We start from the raw sequence: 15,798 nt of genomic DNA on the forward strand, positions 1-15,798 counted from the left end.
TCTTTTGCATGTTGTTAGCTTATGAACCACCAACTTAGAAAGGAGATAAGAAGAAGCTAAGAAAAACTAGACGACCAAAAAAACATGTTATTATTTCGAAATAATATATATAGCCAAAGGCCCATGAAGCCCACAAGTACATTATCATCATTTCAAGAAACAGAGAGAGACTAATGGCGCAAAAACCACGAACGGTGATCTGCGTCGGAGACATCCATGGATACATATCAAAGCTCAATAACCTCTGGCTTAATCTCCAATCTGCCATCGACCCATCAGATTTCAGCTCAGCTCTCGTCATATTCCTTGGCGATTACTGCGATCGTGGACCGGAGACTCGAAAAGTCATCGATTTCTTAATCTCTCTGCCGGAGAAACATCCCGATCAAACTCATGTCTTTCTCGCCGGGAACCATGACTTTGCCTTCTCTGGGTTCTTAGGTTTGTTGCCTCGTCCTTCAGATGGATCTGATTTGAAGGATACGTGGAAGGAGTACTCAAAAAGTGAGGAGACAGAAGGATGGTATACAGGTGAAGGGTTCGAAGATATGCATCTTCAAGGTAGAAGATGGGCTGGTAAAATTAAGGCTACGTTCAATTCTGTGAAAGGGATGGCTTATAAAGGATCGATTTACGATGCTGGATCGACTTTTGAATCTTATGGCGTTCCACATGGATCTTCTGGTAAATTTCTCAATCATTGTGTTTTGGGTTCTTCATAGGTTTTAATTTGTTATTACATTTGGTGGAAACTTGTAAGCTGGTTGAAGTTGTTTGTGAAATTTGGTTATTTAAGCTGCGATTGAATCTGTACACACTTCTATTCTCTCGTACAAGTCATTCTTGTGAATTTGGTGGTCATGCAACGATTGGATCTGTTCACATTTCAATATAGAGCTACGTGGTTGGCTAAAGTTTGAATCTTTCTCGATTTGGAGTTTACATGTTCTCATGAGTCTCATCTTTGTGCTGATGAAATGATGACATTTTAATACTTGTTTGTTATCTATTCCGTTGATAGATTTGATGAAGGCAGTACCTGAGAGTCACAAGAAGTTCTTGACCAATATGGTATGGGTTCATGAAGAGGTACGGGCTCTTTTCTCCTACCGTGCTACCCTGTGATGTTTGTAGGAATAGTAGTTTAGTGGTTACAAAACTCGAACTTTAGACTTACGGATTAATCTCTTGCAACCCCTTAGATGGTAACATCCATGCTAATTCCAACAAAGGAGCTATCATAAGTCCACTTGGTTATTCTGTTGCAGGACGATGTTTGTATAGAAACAGAGGAAGGGCTTAAGCATTGTAAGTTGATCGCCGTACATGCTGGTTTAGAGAAAGGGAATAACGTAGAAGAACAACTGAAGCTTTTGAGAGCTAAAGACACTAGCATCTCAAAAATACAACATCTAAGTGGTAGGAAAAACGTTTGGGACATCCCACAGGTAAGGCATCGAAAGAATCAAACTTTGTGTTAAGATCTTCCTTAGTTTTTGAAATCTCTTTCTCTGAAACATTCTTCAGGAGCTGGATGATAAACATACTGTTGTTGTTAGCGGGCACCATGGAAAACTTCACATCGATGGTATGAGATTGATCATCGATGAAGGCGGTGGATTCCCGGATAAACCAGTGGCAGCAATTGTTCTTCCTTCCAAGAAGATTATCCGTGACACCGATAATTTGTCTAGTTAAGTTTTTCTCATCTACTATTGTACCAAAGTCAATTTTGATTTCAAAATAAATGTAGTAAGGTTTAGCACTAAATTGAATTTACTTTTCTTACAAAGAAAATAAATGGGCCTCTGAAAGAGTAAGCCCAGATTTTGGAAGCGGTCTAGTGGTGTAATGTAGCTCGAAATCTTTTGGGTTGTTCAAAAAAGCCCAAACAAAACATGCTATAATCCATTTTTAATCGAAATTATTTTTCCGCAATACTATTAGAAAAAACAAAAAATGGGCCCAATAAAAAGGCAAAAAAGGACAGATAAGAAAAGGAGTTGTCAGAATGTGCAAACACATGCTTACTTAATTTTTAGTATAAAACAATGACAGCTGTTTACTTCGGTTGGTTCACGTGAATCGGATTTTGTATATGAACAAATTCCCAAGCCTAAGTAAGCGGATAACCAAAATTCGACTCGATTTGTTGATAAACCATCAAGTTTTTTTCGACTAAACTAGTAACTTTTTCTAGGACAATGGTATTCTGATGTAACCCGAAAAAATTGCGACATCCAACTTGACAAAATTAAGAACATCATTTTCTATGATTTTTATAAAAAATAAATATTGAAATTGTTTTGGTTAAATGTATGTAACGTGAAAGTTGGACAATTTTGCTGGATTATGTTATTTATTTCAGTTAAAATATGGTTGTTGACGCAGAATCTAGTAGTTCAGCTGAAGGAATGTGTGTACATTATATATTAAATATGTGACAAAATAATTCGACACGAGATTTCCATAATTACGAGTTTCGACAATATTATGTACAGAGTTCTGTTGGTACAATACAACACCAAAGAATTTCCAGACAGCAATCTAGACTAGATCACTTCTTTCTCTGGCAATTATTTGTTTATGTCAAAACAGATCATCTTTTTGACATTAATAGAAAGTTTCGTTCATTTGGGTCATTCAAGTAATCAAGTGTACATTGATTCTTAGGAGTGGATTTTAATTTTCGGTAAAAAGGTTTATGTAGTAACTCAATGTATATGATAAATAGTTTAATGTCAACAGTCGAAATTCCAATCCTAGAAATACTCAACTTCGACAAAAAAAAAAATGGTAAGTGGCTAAGTGCACCAGTTCCCGGAAGTTAATCCAAAGAGTTAAATCATTATTTTTCGGCACCAAAAAATATGCGCAGTATAGTAGATCCATGATATAGAGTTGTTGACCAACATATAAAGGTTATTTTTAAACATAGTATTATATATTGGAAATATTCATCTGATCATCTCTATGATTAATTACCATCATCGTAATTAACGAAGAAACATAAACAAAGAAATGATATGTCTCATATGGACGAAGAAGAAAGATTGAAAGAATGGGAAGTATCTTTGCATTTTGGCAGTTACGCTAATCCAACTGACATCCCCAAAGATTCTGGCCCCTACGAAACCATTGTTGTCGCTGTATGTATATACATTTGATTCCTTACAATATTCTAAGTACATAAATGTTATGGTAATAAATTGATGGGTCCTTTTAGTCAAAAATAATAATATTGCTTGGGCAGACTCTTGTTTAATAGGGAGTGTATACATTTAAGGTTCGAATGATCGCAGAACAATGGGAAACGTTTTCAACTTTTTATTTCTGAAATTTTTTGCGTCATAAAGTACAAAGATTCCGTAATAATTACCATTAACTATAATATATTCGTAATAAAATTATCTGGCATGGACATTGGAGAGGGAGACATACATACGACATATCATTGATTTAATGGAAAATATGAGGTTTGATGAGAGACAGCAAATCATTTTTCATGAGACCATTAAATCCTAAGTAAGTGCTGATGCTGGCAATTAGGTATAAAGTCGATATCCTCTTCCTCAATCACGTTCATAATCATCACAATTAAGAGTTATATTATTAAGAGAATCAATAAAATTTTGTGCAAAATTTCTTAATAGAAAGTAAAGTTTAAACGGTGAAGCATGGAAGACGTATTCGATTGGTGGCAAACGCTTTCAACACACTATTCGATTTAAGTTTTGTTTCTTATTTGAACATTAAAAACTAACCATTTTGCGATCATTTAACTTACAAAAAATCTGGTTTAAGTTGTTAGATAAACACATCATCAGTTACACTTATTCCGTTGTAGATATTCAGAATGTTACATAATTTTAATATAATTTACTTAGAAAACAAGGACAAGTTGGGATCCATAAAAGAATAATTAAAGAAAAAGTATGGGCTCCAAATGATAATCTGGTGCACGCGATAACACAAACACCGGTTTAGTGGGTCCTTTGTGGCAGAGAAGCACACGTCGAGTAAGGAAGGATCACCCTCTTTCTATGTCTTTGATCGGCTCAATCCCCACCGTACATTCTAATCTCTACGATTTGGCTTTGCTTCGAACAAGTTTATTCCTTAAGGAAGTTAACGGACCTTAGCTCAGTTTGATCACAAATAAAAAAAATTCAGGTCGAGCTCAATCAACCAAACCGTATAATACTAACTCACACTTGAAATCTGTTTTTGATTATTAGACTACATACAAGACATTAGAGACTTGTAAAACAATATATTGGTTTTATGTCGATTAGTAGGTAATCTATCTTTCTAACCCTAGCTAATTAAAACAACAAAACCTTAGCTTGCCAAAGCTCATCCATTAATTGAAAAAAGATCTACTAAGTAAGTATAGTTTTGTATATACTAATTTGTGGGACAAACAAAATTTCAAAATGGCTAATGAGGACAAGATTTATACCCCACCATTAAAACAATGTGACTAGTTATACATCGAGTTGATATGATGGCTAGCTTAGAGGAATAATTTATAGTATACTACATTGAAATAAAAGTAAATTCCATTAAGAGAGAAAAGGAAAAAAAAAAAGTGAAGAAAAAAAAGAAATATTCTTGCTTCGAAGGCCCGTAGTTGAAGCCGTTGGCTGAGTGGGCTACTGCTCTTTACCTTCGTTTTTACGTTTCTCCTCTCTCTTTTTTCTATTGATAACTTTCTTTTATCGAAAGAGAATAACAAATTCATTAGCAAAACGCTTACTTGAGTACCTCTAAATTTACCAAAGTAAATTAAGTTTGACCACTTTTATCGGATACACGTCGAAAAACCTATAAGATTTACCTCTCTTATTATTATTTTTCTGTTGGATCACAATTAGTATAATACTTTAAAATTTATACTAGTAAAGAATATTGGGATATATATTCTCATAGTATATTTATTATTAGAAGATCATTTTATTATTCTCATTTTCTCAATTTTCTTCAATATAAGTTATATAACCGTGGACCATAGTTTCTTTCTTTGTCAACAATTATGTAATGTGGTTCTAATAAATGAAAAATAACTCAATAGTGTGTATGCTCAGCAATGGAATACCTAATTCAAGTCATTAAAGAGAGAGAAAAAAAAATCACGACGATTGGTAAATGTTAATGGACCAATGGAAAACCAGAATTAAATTACCGGTTAAGTTTGGTTCGGAATTGACGGTTTAGACGGGACAGCTGAGTTGTTAACGAGCTGTCACCGGATTCTACGGGTCACCCGTTTTGCTTCCTTCATCAGATAATAAAAAGATCCAACGGTTACAATAATCAGATTCTCTTCCCTTTATTCCTACTTTTTATTTTTGATTTTTTCTTTAAAACCCTCACTGTATCTTTTTATCGGTTGTTGGTGGCAGTTAGGTAATTTCACCTAATAACCTTTTTTTTTTTGCCTGTTATCTCTTTTTAATATACGTTTCAATATATTTTAATTATTATTAAAAAGTTCCCGTTATACGAATAAAATAGCATTTAATATATTTTTGTTTCTGGAAAATGTGTAATTATCTTTATATAAATGTTCATATCAGAGCACTATTTCTGGGTTTCAAAAAGAAAGCTCAGTTAGCTATTTTCTCTACCACAGAAGAATCTAGACCCAGAGAGAGAGAGAGAGAGAGAGAGAGAGATCAGTAACGAGAGAGTCAAAGAGAGGAGATTTCAGTGAAGATGAAGGAGATGCAGGCAATAGAGACGTCGCAGCCGACGACGGTGGCTCCGGCGGTGCATAGCCGACAATTGGGAGCTCAGTTGTCGGGAAGTATGAGTTTCAGCAGCCAAATGTCGAAGGAAGATGAGGAGATGTCTAGAACTGCGTTATCTGCGTTTAGAGCGAAAGAAGAAGAGATCGAGAAGAAGAAGATGGAGATTAGGGAAAGGGTTCAAGCTCAGCTTGGTCGTGTCGAAGAAGAGACTAAGCGTCTTGCTTTGATCCGTGAGGTATGTATCTATATTGGTTATTTCATATATAAAAAAAAGATTGTTTTTTTTTTGGAGAATTGTGCTTCAATTTTGGTTTTTGTTATGGAAATTTTTTGGATTGGGATGTGAAATTGAACATTTGGGGTTTTTATATTGTATAGAATGTGGATTTAATTCATGTTTAAGGGGAAATTGTAGGACCCAACTGTTGGAAATTTCAAGATCTGACAATTGCATTGAACAAATTCTTTTATAATTTTCCTTTGGTTTTTGTGTGGTTTATGCCATTTGGGGAGAAAATTTTGGGGCTTTTGTGTTTGTTTTAGGATTTTAAATGATCAATAGCAAGTAAACCTGGATTTGCTAAAAATAAGCTATTTGGATTAAGTTTTTTGTGAAAAGAACCATTTGCTTCTTCTGGGTGATGTTAAAGTTTATGAATCTGGTCTTAGTCTCTGGTTTTAGTACTTTTTCCCCTCAATTTATGGGCAGAACAGTGAAAGTTTCTACATTTATAGCACTACTTGATAGAGATTAGCTCTGTGGATCAAAGCTCTTTCCTTTCTATGAAAAGAACAATTTGCTTTTCCTGGGTGATGTTATGTTGATGACTAAGAAGCTCAGTGGTTAAACTGCATTTCAGGAACTTGAAGGATTAGCTGATCCCATGAGGAAAGAAGTTGCTATGGTTAGGAAGAAGATTGATTCTGTCAACAAAGAATTAAAGCCATTGGGCCATACAGTTCAGAAAAAGGTAAGGCTAAAACATAATCAAATCCATTGACCTGTGTTTAAAATATGTTTTGTTGAGGATTCAGATGCTAAGCTGGTTTATTTACGCAACTTGCAGGAACGAGAGTACAAAGAAGCTCTTGAAGCATTCAACGAAAAGAACAGGGAGAAGGTGCAGCTAATCACCAGGCTAATGGAGGTTAGTCAACAAATGCTCAAGTCTCTTTTCGTTGAGTTTGAATGATTGAGTTAACTGGTCTAGTTATTGTACTGCTTCTCTCTGATTTTTGGTTGTGTTGTCCTTTATTTTTTCACATTACCCTTGCTTGTGTGGATAAACACATTAAGCTAATTATTGTCTTGTAGCTCTGTTCTGAGAGACATGCATCAAACACCGATAGTTTTAGGCATATTTGTGATCTTGCGGATTCAGTGTTTAGTAGATTTTGATGTTGAGTTCTTGGACCGGTCTGTGTGTTTGCTTAAAGCTATGTGTGAGTCATCTCCATAGTTAGCGGAATCAGTTCCTTCAAACTCTATCTAAGTGTCTTCTTTTTGTATGAGTTACATCGATCGTTCTTGCCATTTTCTAACATAATTTGTCTGTAAACTGAACATATTCATCAAACCAGTCCACTCTGATCTGTGTCGAATATATTCATTTTGTTATGTGTTCTTAACTTGAATTGCGTTCTTGACTTAACGGTTTCCGATTCGAATGATTCGCAGTTGGTGGGAGAAAGCGAAAAGATGAGAATGAAGAAGCTGGAAGAGCTAAGCAAGAACATAGATTCTATACACTGACTTTGAATCCAAGACAGTACAAGAACTTCTTGGGCCAGAGATCATTCTCTGAGTGTTTTAACTCTACGTTTAGGTTTGGTGGTGGTGAATGTAATTTATATTTTATAATCGTCGTGTGTTATATTACTACTACAATTATTATCTTTGTTAGGGGTTCTTGGAGAATTTATAAGTGTAATGTGGTTTTTTTAGGAAGTAACTTCAAAAAATACTCATCAAGACAGGTTTGTAACTAAACGCTTCTTCTTCTTTTCTCTGAACTATCTTTCTCTCTTTATTGTCCTTTCAATTGATTTTTTACTTATCTCTCTTTAAAACTATTGTTCTGACATTTGTAGCATAATGTACAAAATGTTAGGTATTAAGAAAAGTGGAAATTTGTTTATATCATGTGCGCTGGGAAAGCTATAAAGATTAATAGAACATTGTGTAACTTGTGCGATCGATCGGTAGGTTAAGTTAAAAAAGATGGCATCACGAGATCAGATGTGATCTATATGTCGACCTTTTCCGAATTTGGTTTTATTCCAAAATGACCGTTAGAGAAAAATGATTGTTTCATGAGGAAGGAAATTCATAAAAATAATATCCAGAAGGCAAACCTTTATTTGTTTATCATTAAATATGTCCTCAACATTTTGACATGTAACCATTTATCTGATATTAATATCAAATATAAATCATATGATTAATGAGAAAATTATATAAACCATACTATAATTATAAACCAGACGTTTTGTTCATTATTTGATGGAGGGTGCAATAATAAGACATTAATGATCAAATAATCAATGATGATGTGGCTATTGCAATGGGAGACATAGATATCATCGTAAAAGAAACAAAAAAAATTCCTTTATTGTTTTGTGCAGCCTTTATTTTCATTTGATTAGCATCTCCTGATATAATGATTATTCATGTGGCATAAAATTCCAAATCCACTCCAAATATGTATCCCATGTTTTATGGTATTATATATTATTATTATTTGTTTTTTTAATTTTTTTGAGACTTGTAAACAAAATTTGATTATATATTTTAAAATCGCATGCTTAAATTAAAGACTCATGTTGCTTTGATGAGGTATGCAACATCACTCACTCTTTATCATCATCGTCCACCACATTTTTTCTAAGAATAATATAGTAGACTATATAGTATTAATACTACAATTTGTCTTAATAATATTTTTTGTAGTATTAATACTACAAGTTGAAAAATAATTTTTTTTTAATACTACTAGCTGTTTCTATTAAGAAAAACACTTTTGCTTCTCTCTTATGGAATGCGGAATAGACATATGTTAGCTCATGAAATATGTGAAATTTAAAAACGTTGATATAAGACGGAGTTGTACTAAAAAGATGACTTATCAAAAGATAATGTCAAGATGGACTTTATTGAAAGAGACAAATGTCTTACATGATTAAAATGAAAGGTGCATATTTTGGTCTCTACTTATCTTTCGAGATCTTTAGAAGTTACATTTATCTGGTCAAACAATAGGCAACACTACTTACCAATCTTTACCAACTAACCAAAGCCAATCACAAGCGACTCCTGCAAACATCCCTCCACAAATATATAACACCAACAAGTTTCCTAGTGCATTTTGCTCCGGTGCCTAAAACCAGTTTTCATCATTTCTAAACTAATATCGTCTTCACGAAAAAGTTAAAATAAATAAATAAAGGGAGAATTTGAAATACCAATAAATCATATGGGGCTGATGTTATGACACAAACAGTCAAATATCCATTGCTTAATCCCAAAACGGACATCAAGAAAATCATCCAGCCTTGGCTTCCATATATGCCTGTGATGTTGAAAGCTGGAATCAACAAGAGACGTCCCAATGACGTTATCAAGAGACATTTCCTCGACTTCATCTTCAACTTCTTGACCATGGGAACGTATCTCCCAACCAAATCCGACACGTTGAACACTGCTATCAACACTAGTGCATACCTGTTTTAAACCGTTTTTTCTTAGCTATCAATTTTCCAAAAATAGTCATGAGTAAATTAGCATTTTGGTCTTACCAGTCGCCTAAACTGTATTTTCCCGTATCCTCCGATAGAAATCCAGGGAAAATGCTAAACGTCAGTAGATACACTAAGAACAAGGTAACCGCAAGATCTGAGTACAGTAACATCAAGTCTCCTTTGTTTAGCCGATGATCATATCTTAAGGCTTCCTCGTCCTGCATTCAAATATAGGTGTTTTAACCATCATACGTAAGAAAATCCAGTTTAGTTCTACTAAATGTAGGGATGAGACAATCCGGTTTACGATTAAGTTTCTTTTCATTTTTTGGTTTGAAATTTTGAATAACCATATAAACTTAGAAACTGAAACTAAATAAAGTTATTTGACAAAAAAAAAAAGAGAACCAAATATTTTTTTTGATTTTGTTTGGTTTGGTTCGATTTAGTTTCAGTTTAAAAAGACAACTAATTAAAATATAAATAAAATGATGATTTAATTACTATTGTAGTTAAACTAATAAACTTATAAATAAATTCTGGTGTTGGTTTAAACATTTTGGTTCTTTCGATTAAGGTTTTTCATCCACCCATAATTTGACAATGATGTACCTGGGTTATTGGTTGCACTTGGATGCCTCCAGCTGCAAGGTCGGCCCATACAGTTCGCGATCCTTGAATGATAGCCTTTGCGCGATAGTACTTCACGACCGGTATCCTGGGAAATACATATGCATATAACAGAACGCAAACCAACTCGAACGACGCAGACATGGCAAAGAATAAAGCTGCAAATTAAATATTGGCAAAAAAATGTTATAACTAGATGATTTTAAAGGTCAAAATTGAAATAATGAACTTGTATTTTAAAAGAATATAGGTATAAAAACGTACTAGCTCCTTTGCGAAGGCCATCCCTTGAGTTTTTGAATGCTGCTTTTATGACCAGCCTCAGTCCAGAGGTTAATGCTCCTGAAGCAGCTAAGCCAGCTAGAAACGACTAATATTGATGGCCAAAAGATTAACAAAAGTTATAATACTAGCATTTTGAGCCAATAAAATCACATATTAAACAAATAAAATGTTTTCATAAATATATTTGTAAAGTGCAAATGTATAACTCCAAAACAAAAAGAAATTACGTTTACCATAAACAAAATAAATTTTGTCTAAAATACTAAAAATTGATTTTGTGTTTTTTTTCTACAAATTGATTAACAATTGGGACTGTTGTTACCTGAAGAAACTCGGGTGTCATCATAGAAAGATCTCCGATCATTCCACCATAAACATGTGCATCCGCTAGACCAAACGCCGCACTAATGACACATACTCCAATGAAAGAGCCAATCCCTCCTCTCCCCGAAGTAGCTAAATTTAACTGCCTCATAGCAATTTTTTAGATAAACTAGTATCAGCAAGAATATCATAATGTCAAAATTGTAAACCAATAAGCTTATGATTGTAGTGAAAAATCCAAGAAAAAAAATAAAGACATTGAAAGAGTATGTAACTCACCACTAGGACAGCAAGAGAACCAAGGGAAAAAAGACTATATCCAAACAAATTTCGACGTCTGGTATTGAGTCTTGCCTCTTTGTGAACAAGAACACTAAGTGCTCCAATAGAAAATGACTGATAAATTATGGTAAGGATTCTCGATGGATGATACCACTAGGAAGTTAAAAACAAACAATCAAGACGAGGTAAGTGACAAGTTGATTATAGGCAGAAAGGCAACATATGTATTTTCATAAAAGCAAAAACGTTTTGGCCTTACGGGGAACAAATAAGCGTAATAATCCACAATTGTGAGCATACTGTTCCATGCTAAAAGGCATCCAACGCCAAGAAGCCAACAAACAGCAAGAGCATAGTTTTTCCCCTGGAGAATAATTAACCAAAGGTTTTGAGACAATTTCAAGATAGAATTGTATTTCGTAGTGAAAATCAAAAGATGGATATATGTAAACCTTAGGATTGGTCGTCACAGCTAGAATGCTAGTATCCATCTCTCAAGACTGTCGAAAGGGAGCAAACACAAAGCAAAGTTAAAGGTACTAGTGTATTAGAGTGTGCTAGACATAAGCTTGCTTGAAGCTACTAAATGGGAAACCATATAAAGAAAATCTCAAGATATGCATCAAAATTAGGCAAAGAATCCAGAGTAAACCTATCCTAATCGGTTCGGCTACAAAACACGCTTATCGGCTAAAAATGTAATCCTACTTGGTTACTATGAAATGTGTGTATTGGCTAATTAGCTCGGCGCTTCAGCTAAAATGTTATCCATTCAACTTAATTAGGTAAAAAATCCTTATGCTAATCATGATTGGTCCACTACAAAACATGTCCTATATATATGCTAATTAGCTTTGGGCTTCCCTCTGAGTGTTTCCAGGGTGCGCTTGTACCCAATAAGTTTGTACACCTCGATATTAGTTGGGCTTCGGTCCAAATTATCCGAGTTATATATATTAAAGAAATCTTAATTAAGAATTTATTTTTCTTTATAACAAGAAACTTAGAGAATCTTCTACTTTTAGAAGCTACAACCTAAACTGCAAAAACAAATACACATATTTTCATCCTAAAGGCGCGTCAAACAAAATGACGATGTTGGTTGCCTAATTAGAGAGAATTAAAAATCACAAAACGCGCGTTGTGGTTCTTGAACGTCAAATATGAAACAATGTTTGTTTTGTGAATGCTTACGCAGCATCTTGAGTCTTGACCAAGCATTTCCGTTCATCGAGCGTCTTGTTTGTATGGTCTCTAAATTTTGGAGTCTTGAGCTTTTGGATTCTCCTCGTCTTCTTTGTCATGTACTCCTTCCCTCTATCACACCGCTACTTCTAAACGTAACATTATTATAATTATGTGTAGTAGGATGTGATTTGCGAATCAAAACAGACATATACAGAAAGAGAAACAAGTAAACTTATTATTTTCTTAATATGGTAACCTTCACGTTTAAAGATGATCAAATAGACGCGGTGAAAGTGTTTTGGTCACTATGGATAATCAAGTACGTCATCAAACTTTTGATGTCCATAACATTTTCCATATACATTAATTACCAGTCTTATAAACTATAAGGTAAATGTGGAAGTAGTATTGGCGTAAATTGTAAGAAAAATAAATAAACAAATTGCCAAATTTTGAGATTAAAAAAAACATATATTACAACTATTTTTTTTAAAAATCACTTTATAGTCAAATGTAAACATTGATAACATTTTGTCATATATTGTATGGTGCGTTTTACTACTGCATCATTAAAACCAGTTTGCAAATATATGTTCTGAGGTAATCTCAAACTCAACTAAGAAAACATAGTCAAAGTAAATATTCATCAGTACAGCCCTTTTTTGTTTTTTACTGTGAATATATATAGTTCAAGAAAATATGTTATCTACACATACCCCAGAAGATTTAAGAGTTTATATAATACAGTCATGCATGGGACCATCGTCACTGTAGCTTAAATTCAACTTTCCTTTTACATTGACGACACGATCCGCCTCTATCGCTCTCTCACTCGATCCCTCTATTCAACCTTTTCTATTGTTTTGGTTTTGTTAATTAAATTATTTAGTATTTATTTCTATTTTTCTAGTAGTATAAAGTATAAACCTTCTATCGTTGGAAATCAAAAACGCTCGAACATTTGCTTTGGTTTTTCAATATTTTGGCCTCACACTCTCTGACTTGAACTCTTCTCTTCTACCGAATCAAACCAAATGGAGGATCATCAAAACCATCCACAGTACGGTATAGAACAACCATCTTCTCAATTCTCCTCTGATCTCTTCGGCTTCAACCTCGTTTCAGCGCCGGACCAGCACCATCGTCTTCATTTCACCGACCATGAGATAAGTTTATTGCCACGTGGAATACAAGGGCTTACGGTGGCTGGAAACAACAGTAACACTATTACAACGATCCAGAGTGGTGGCTGTGTTGGTGGGTTTAGTGGCTTTACGGACGGCGGAGGAACAGGGAGGTGGCCGAGGCAAGAGACGTTGATGTTGTTGGAGGTCAGATCTCGTCTTGATCACAAGTTCAAAGAAGCTAATCAAAAGGGTCCTCTCTGGGATGAAGTTTCTAGGTCTCATTTTTTAACCCTAATTTTTTCCAGCTTTATTTTCCCAAAATCCCCTTTCCTTGTCTTTTTTGCCCTTATTCCGGAGAGGAAAAGTTAAGATAAAAATCAGAACTTGGAAGAGAAAAAAGACAATCGATTATGGGTTTTATTTTTGATTTGGAATCATAATTGTTTTGTTATAGATTAGACCTTTCACGTTAAAATATTTTTTTTTTTTATTAATAAGGAGAATATGACATCATCAACCCCTTGGTTTTCTTAAATTCAAGTTAGTTAAAAACAAAATTACTTTAAAGTATAGGCAGATCTGTGGTACTAGTTTTGTTTTGGTCGAGAGAGTGAATGACCAGACATTAGGAGTTTCTGTTAAGATTTCTTCATGTGTTTTTAAAGAACAAAAAGAGTATATATAACCATCAAATAAGAAACATCTATTCTTTGACTTAGTTTGACTTTTTGTCGTTGATAATCTCTGCTTTATTCATAAATTCAATATTGTGGTGCATTATTATGCAAATTATGAATTAATGATGAAATCATGAAAGTGATGCATTTTTCATTCCTTTGTTGGTATATACCTCATATGTTTAGGATTATGTCGGAGGAACATGGATACACTAGGAGTGGCAAGAAGTGTAGAGAGAAGTTCGAGAATCTCTACAAGTACTATAAAAAAACAAAAGAAGGCAAATCCGGTCGGCGACAAGATGGTAAAAACTATAGATTTTTCCGGCAGCTTGAAGCGATATACGGCGAATCCAAAGACTCGGTTTCTTGCTATAACAACACGCAGTTCATAATGACCAATGCTCTTCATAGTAATTTCCGCGCTTCTAACATTCATAACATCGTCCCTCATCATCAGAATCCCTTGATGACCAATACCAATACTCAAAGTCAAAGCCTTAGCATTTCTAACAATTTCAACTCCTCCTCCGATTTGGATCTAACTTCTTCCTCTGAAGGAAACGAAACTACTAAAAGAGAGGGGATGCATTGGAAGGAAAAGATCAAGGAATTCATTGGTGTTCATATGGAGAGGTTGATAGAGAAGCAAGATTTTTGGCTTGAGAAGTTGATGAAGATTGTGGAAGACAAAGAACATCAAAGGATGCTGAGAGAAGAGGAATGGAGAAGGATTGAAGCGGAAAGGATCGATAAGGAACGTTCGTTTTGGACAAAAGAGAGGGAGAGGATTGAAGCTCGGGATGTTGCGGTGATTAATGCCTTGCAGTACTTGACGGGAAGGGCATTGATAAGGCCGGATTCTTCGTCTCCTACAGAGAGGATTAATGGGAATGGAAGCGATAAAATGATGGCTGATAATGAATTTGCTGATGAAGGAAATAAGGGCAAGATGGATAAAAAACAAATGAATAAGAAAAGGAAGGAGAAATGGTCAAGCCACGGAGGGAATCATCCAAGAACCAAAGAGAATATGATGATATACAACAATCAAGAAACTAAGATTAATGATTTTTGTCGAGATGATGACCAATGCCATCATGAAGGTTACTCACCTTCAAACTCCAAGAACGCAGGAACTCCGAGCTGCAGCAATGCCATGGCAGCTAGTACAAAGTGCTTTCCATTGCTTGAAGGAGAAGGAGATCAGAACTTGTGGGAGGGTTATGGTTTGAAGCAAAGGAAAGAAAATAATCATCAGTAAGCTACATTTTTCATTCTCAAAATGAAGAATAAGAGAACTTAGAAACGATGTCGTGCGTGGTTAACGATTAGGAGGAATTATTAACAATTGAGAATAAGATTAATATATATGTTTAATTGGTTTGTAAACTAGAATTTGTATTGTTTAATTAGACCTTCTTTAATTATATCTTACCTTACGTACTCCTGCCGCATATGTAGTTTATGCGTGTGTGAACGTAGAAAAGGACTCACGTGTTGTCGTTTTGTTAAATTATCCTTAAAAACTGCTGCAACTCTTCCGGTACATCATATTTTTTCATATAAAGTTAGATGTATTTTAATTAGCTTTCGAAATCCCTTTTATTTAAGATTCGAGAGACAATTAACATATACGAAAATACTCACATACAAGAAACCCATGTGAAGAAGGGTAAATATGTTATTTGGGATATTCCCAAAGCTTGCTCCGTCCATATTGTTCCTTTTTGAAGAAGAGTAAATTTTGAGACCAGAGGAGAGAAAGAGAGTAACTATTTGCCTTTAATTCCT

The 15,798-nt window shown here is 34.5% G+C and overlaps 4 protein-coding genes across 6 annotated transcripts; 3 read left to right on the forward strand and 1 right to left on the reverse strand.

The window, feature by feature from the left end:
* Positions 1-96: 96 nt before the first annotated feature.
* Positions 97-1,938, forward strand: AT3G09970 (Calcineurin-like metallo-phosphoesterase superfamily protein). Of its 2 annotated transcripts, NM_111832.3 has the most exons (4): positions 97-684; positions 1,022-1,089; positions 1,269-1,448; positions 1,528-1,938. In NM_111832.3, exons 1-4 carry the CDS (start codon positions 174-176, stop codon positions 1,696-1,698), a joined length of 930 nt encoding a protein of 309 aa, NP_566364.1. In that variant the 5' UTR covers positions 97-173; the 3' UTR covers positions 1,699-1,938. The 2 variants fall into 2 exon arrangements, with proteins under 2 accessions (NP_566364.1, NP_001326144.1); NM_001337852.1 differs by having other exon boundaries at positions 135-684; positions 1,269-1,938.
* Positions 1,939-5,450: 3,512 nt separating this feature from the next.
* On the forward strand, positions 5,451-7,892 carry AT3G09980 (ankyrin repeat 30A-like protein (DUF662)). The gene is made up of 4 exons (NM_111833.6): positions 5,451-5,988; positions 6,614-6,724; positions 6,821-6,901; positions 7,432-7,892. The coding sequence occupies exons 1-4, from the start codon at positions 5,719-5,721 to the stop codon at positions 7,504-7,506; spliced, it is 537 nt and encodes a 178-aa protein (NP_187609.2). The 5' UTR covers positions 5,451-5,718; the 3' UTR covers positions 7,507-7,892.
* A 1,130-nt stretch (positions 7,893-9,022) lies between these two features.
* Positions 9,023-11,503, reverse strand: AT3G09990 (Nucleoside transporter family protein; the record flags this gene model as incomplete). Its single annotated transcript, NM_111834.1, has 9 exons — positions 9,023-9,130; positions 9,216-9,474; positions 9,549-9,709; positions 10,104-10,279; positions 10,386-10,491; positions 10,729-10,872; positions 11,010-11,165; positions 11,272-11,376; positions 11,465-11,503. The coding sequence occupies 9 exons, from the start codon at positions 11,501-11,503 to the stop codon at positions 9,023-9,025; spliced, it is 1,254 nt and encodes a 417-aa protein (NP_187610.1).
* A 1,638-nt stretch (positions 11,504-13,141) lies between these two features.
* EDA31 (Homeodomain-like superfamily protein) lies at positions 13,142-15,549 on the forward strand. 2 transcript variants are annotated; one of them, NM_001202924.1, is made up of 2 exons: positions 13,142-13,602; positions 14,221-15,308. In NM_001202924.1, exons 1-2 carry the CDS (start codon positions 13,235-13,237, stop codon positions 15,266-15,268), a joined length of 1,416 nt encoding a protein of 471 aa, NP_001189853.1. In that variant the 5' UTR covers positions 13,142-13,234; the 3' UTR covers positions 15,269-15,308. The 2 variants fall into 2 exon arrangements, with proteins under 2 accessions (NP_001189853.1, NP_187611.2); NM_111835.3 differs by having other exon boundaries at positions 13,143-13,602; positions 14,191-15,549.
* Positions 15,550-15,798: the final 249 nt, after the last annotated feature.

The sequence above is a fragment of the Arabidopsis thaliana genome, chromosome 3 (genome assembly GCF_000001735.4).
Source record: "Arabidopsis thaliana chromosome 3, partial sequence".
Classification (NCBI taxonomy): Eukaryota; Viridiplantae; Streptophyta; class Magnoliopsida; order Brassicales; family Brassicaceae; genus Arabidopsis; species Arabidopsis thaliana.

Bases quoted from the DNA above. Each gene is read 5' to 3' on its own strand.
- AT3G09970 (NM_111832.3), top strand. From the start codon at position 174: ATGGCGCAAAAACCACGAACGGTGATCTGCGTCGGAGACATCCATGGA. The intron at 685-1,021 runs GTAAATTTCTCA...TTCCGTTGATAG, and splicing joins CGTTCCACATGGATCTTCTG to ATTTGATGAAGGCAGTACCT. The intron at 1,449-1,527 runs GTAAGGCATCGA...AACATTCTTCAG, and splicing joins ACGTTTGGGACATCCCACAG to GAGCTGGATGATAAACATAC.
- AT3G09980 (NM_111833.6), top strand. From the start codon at position 5,719: ATGAAGGAGATGCAGGCAATAGAGACGTCGCAGCCGACGACGGTGGCT. The intron at 5,989-6,613 runs GTATGTATCTAT...ACTGCATTTCAG, and splicing joins GTCTTGCTTTGATCCGTGAG to GAACTTGAAGGATTAGCTGA. The intron at 6,725-6,820 runs GTAAGGCTAAAA...CGCAACTTGCAG, and splicing joins GCCATACAGTTCAGAAAAAG to GAACGAGAGTACAAAGAAGC.
- EDA31 (NM_111835.3), top strand. From the start codon at position 13,235: ATGGAGGATCATCAAAACCATCCACAGTACGGTATAGAACAACCATCT. The intron at 13,603-14,190 runs GTCTCATTTTTT...TCATATGTTTAG, and splicing joins CTCTGGGATGAAGTTTCTAG to GATTATGTCGGAGGAACATG.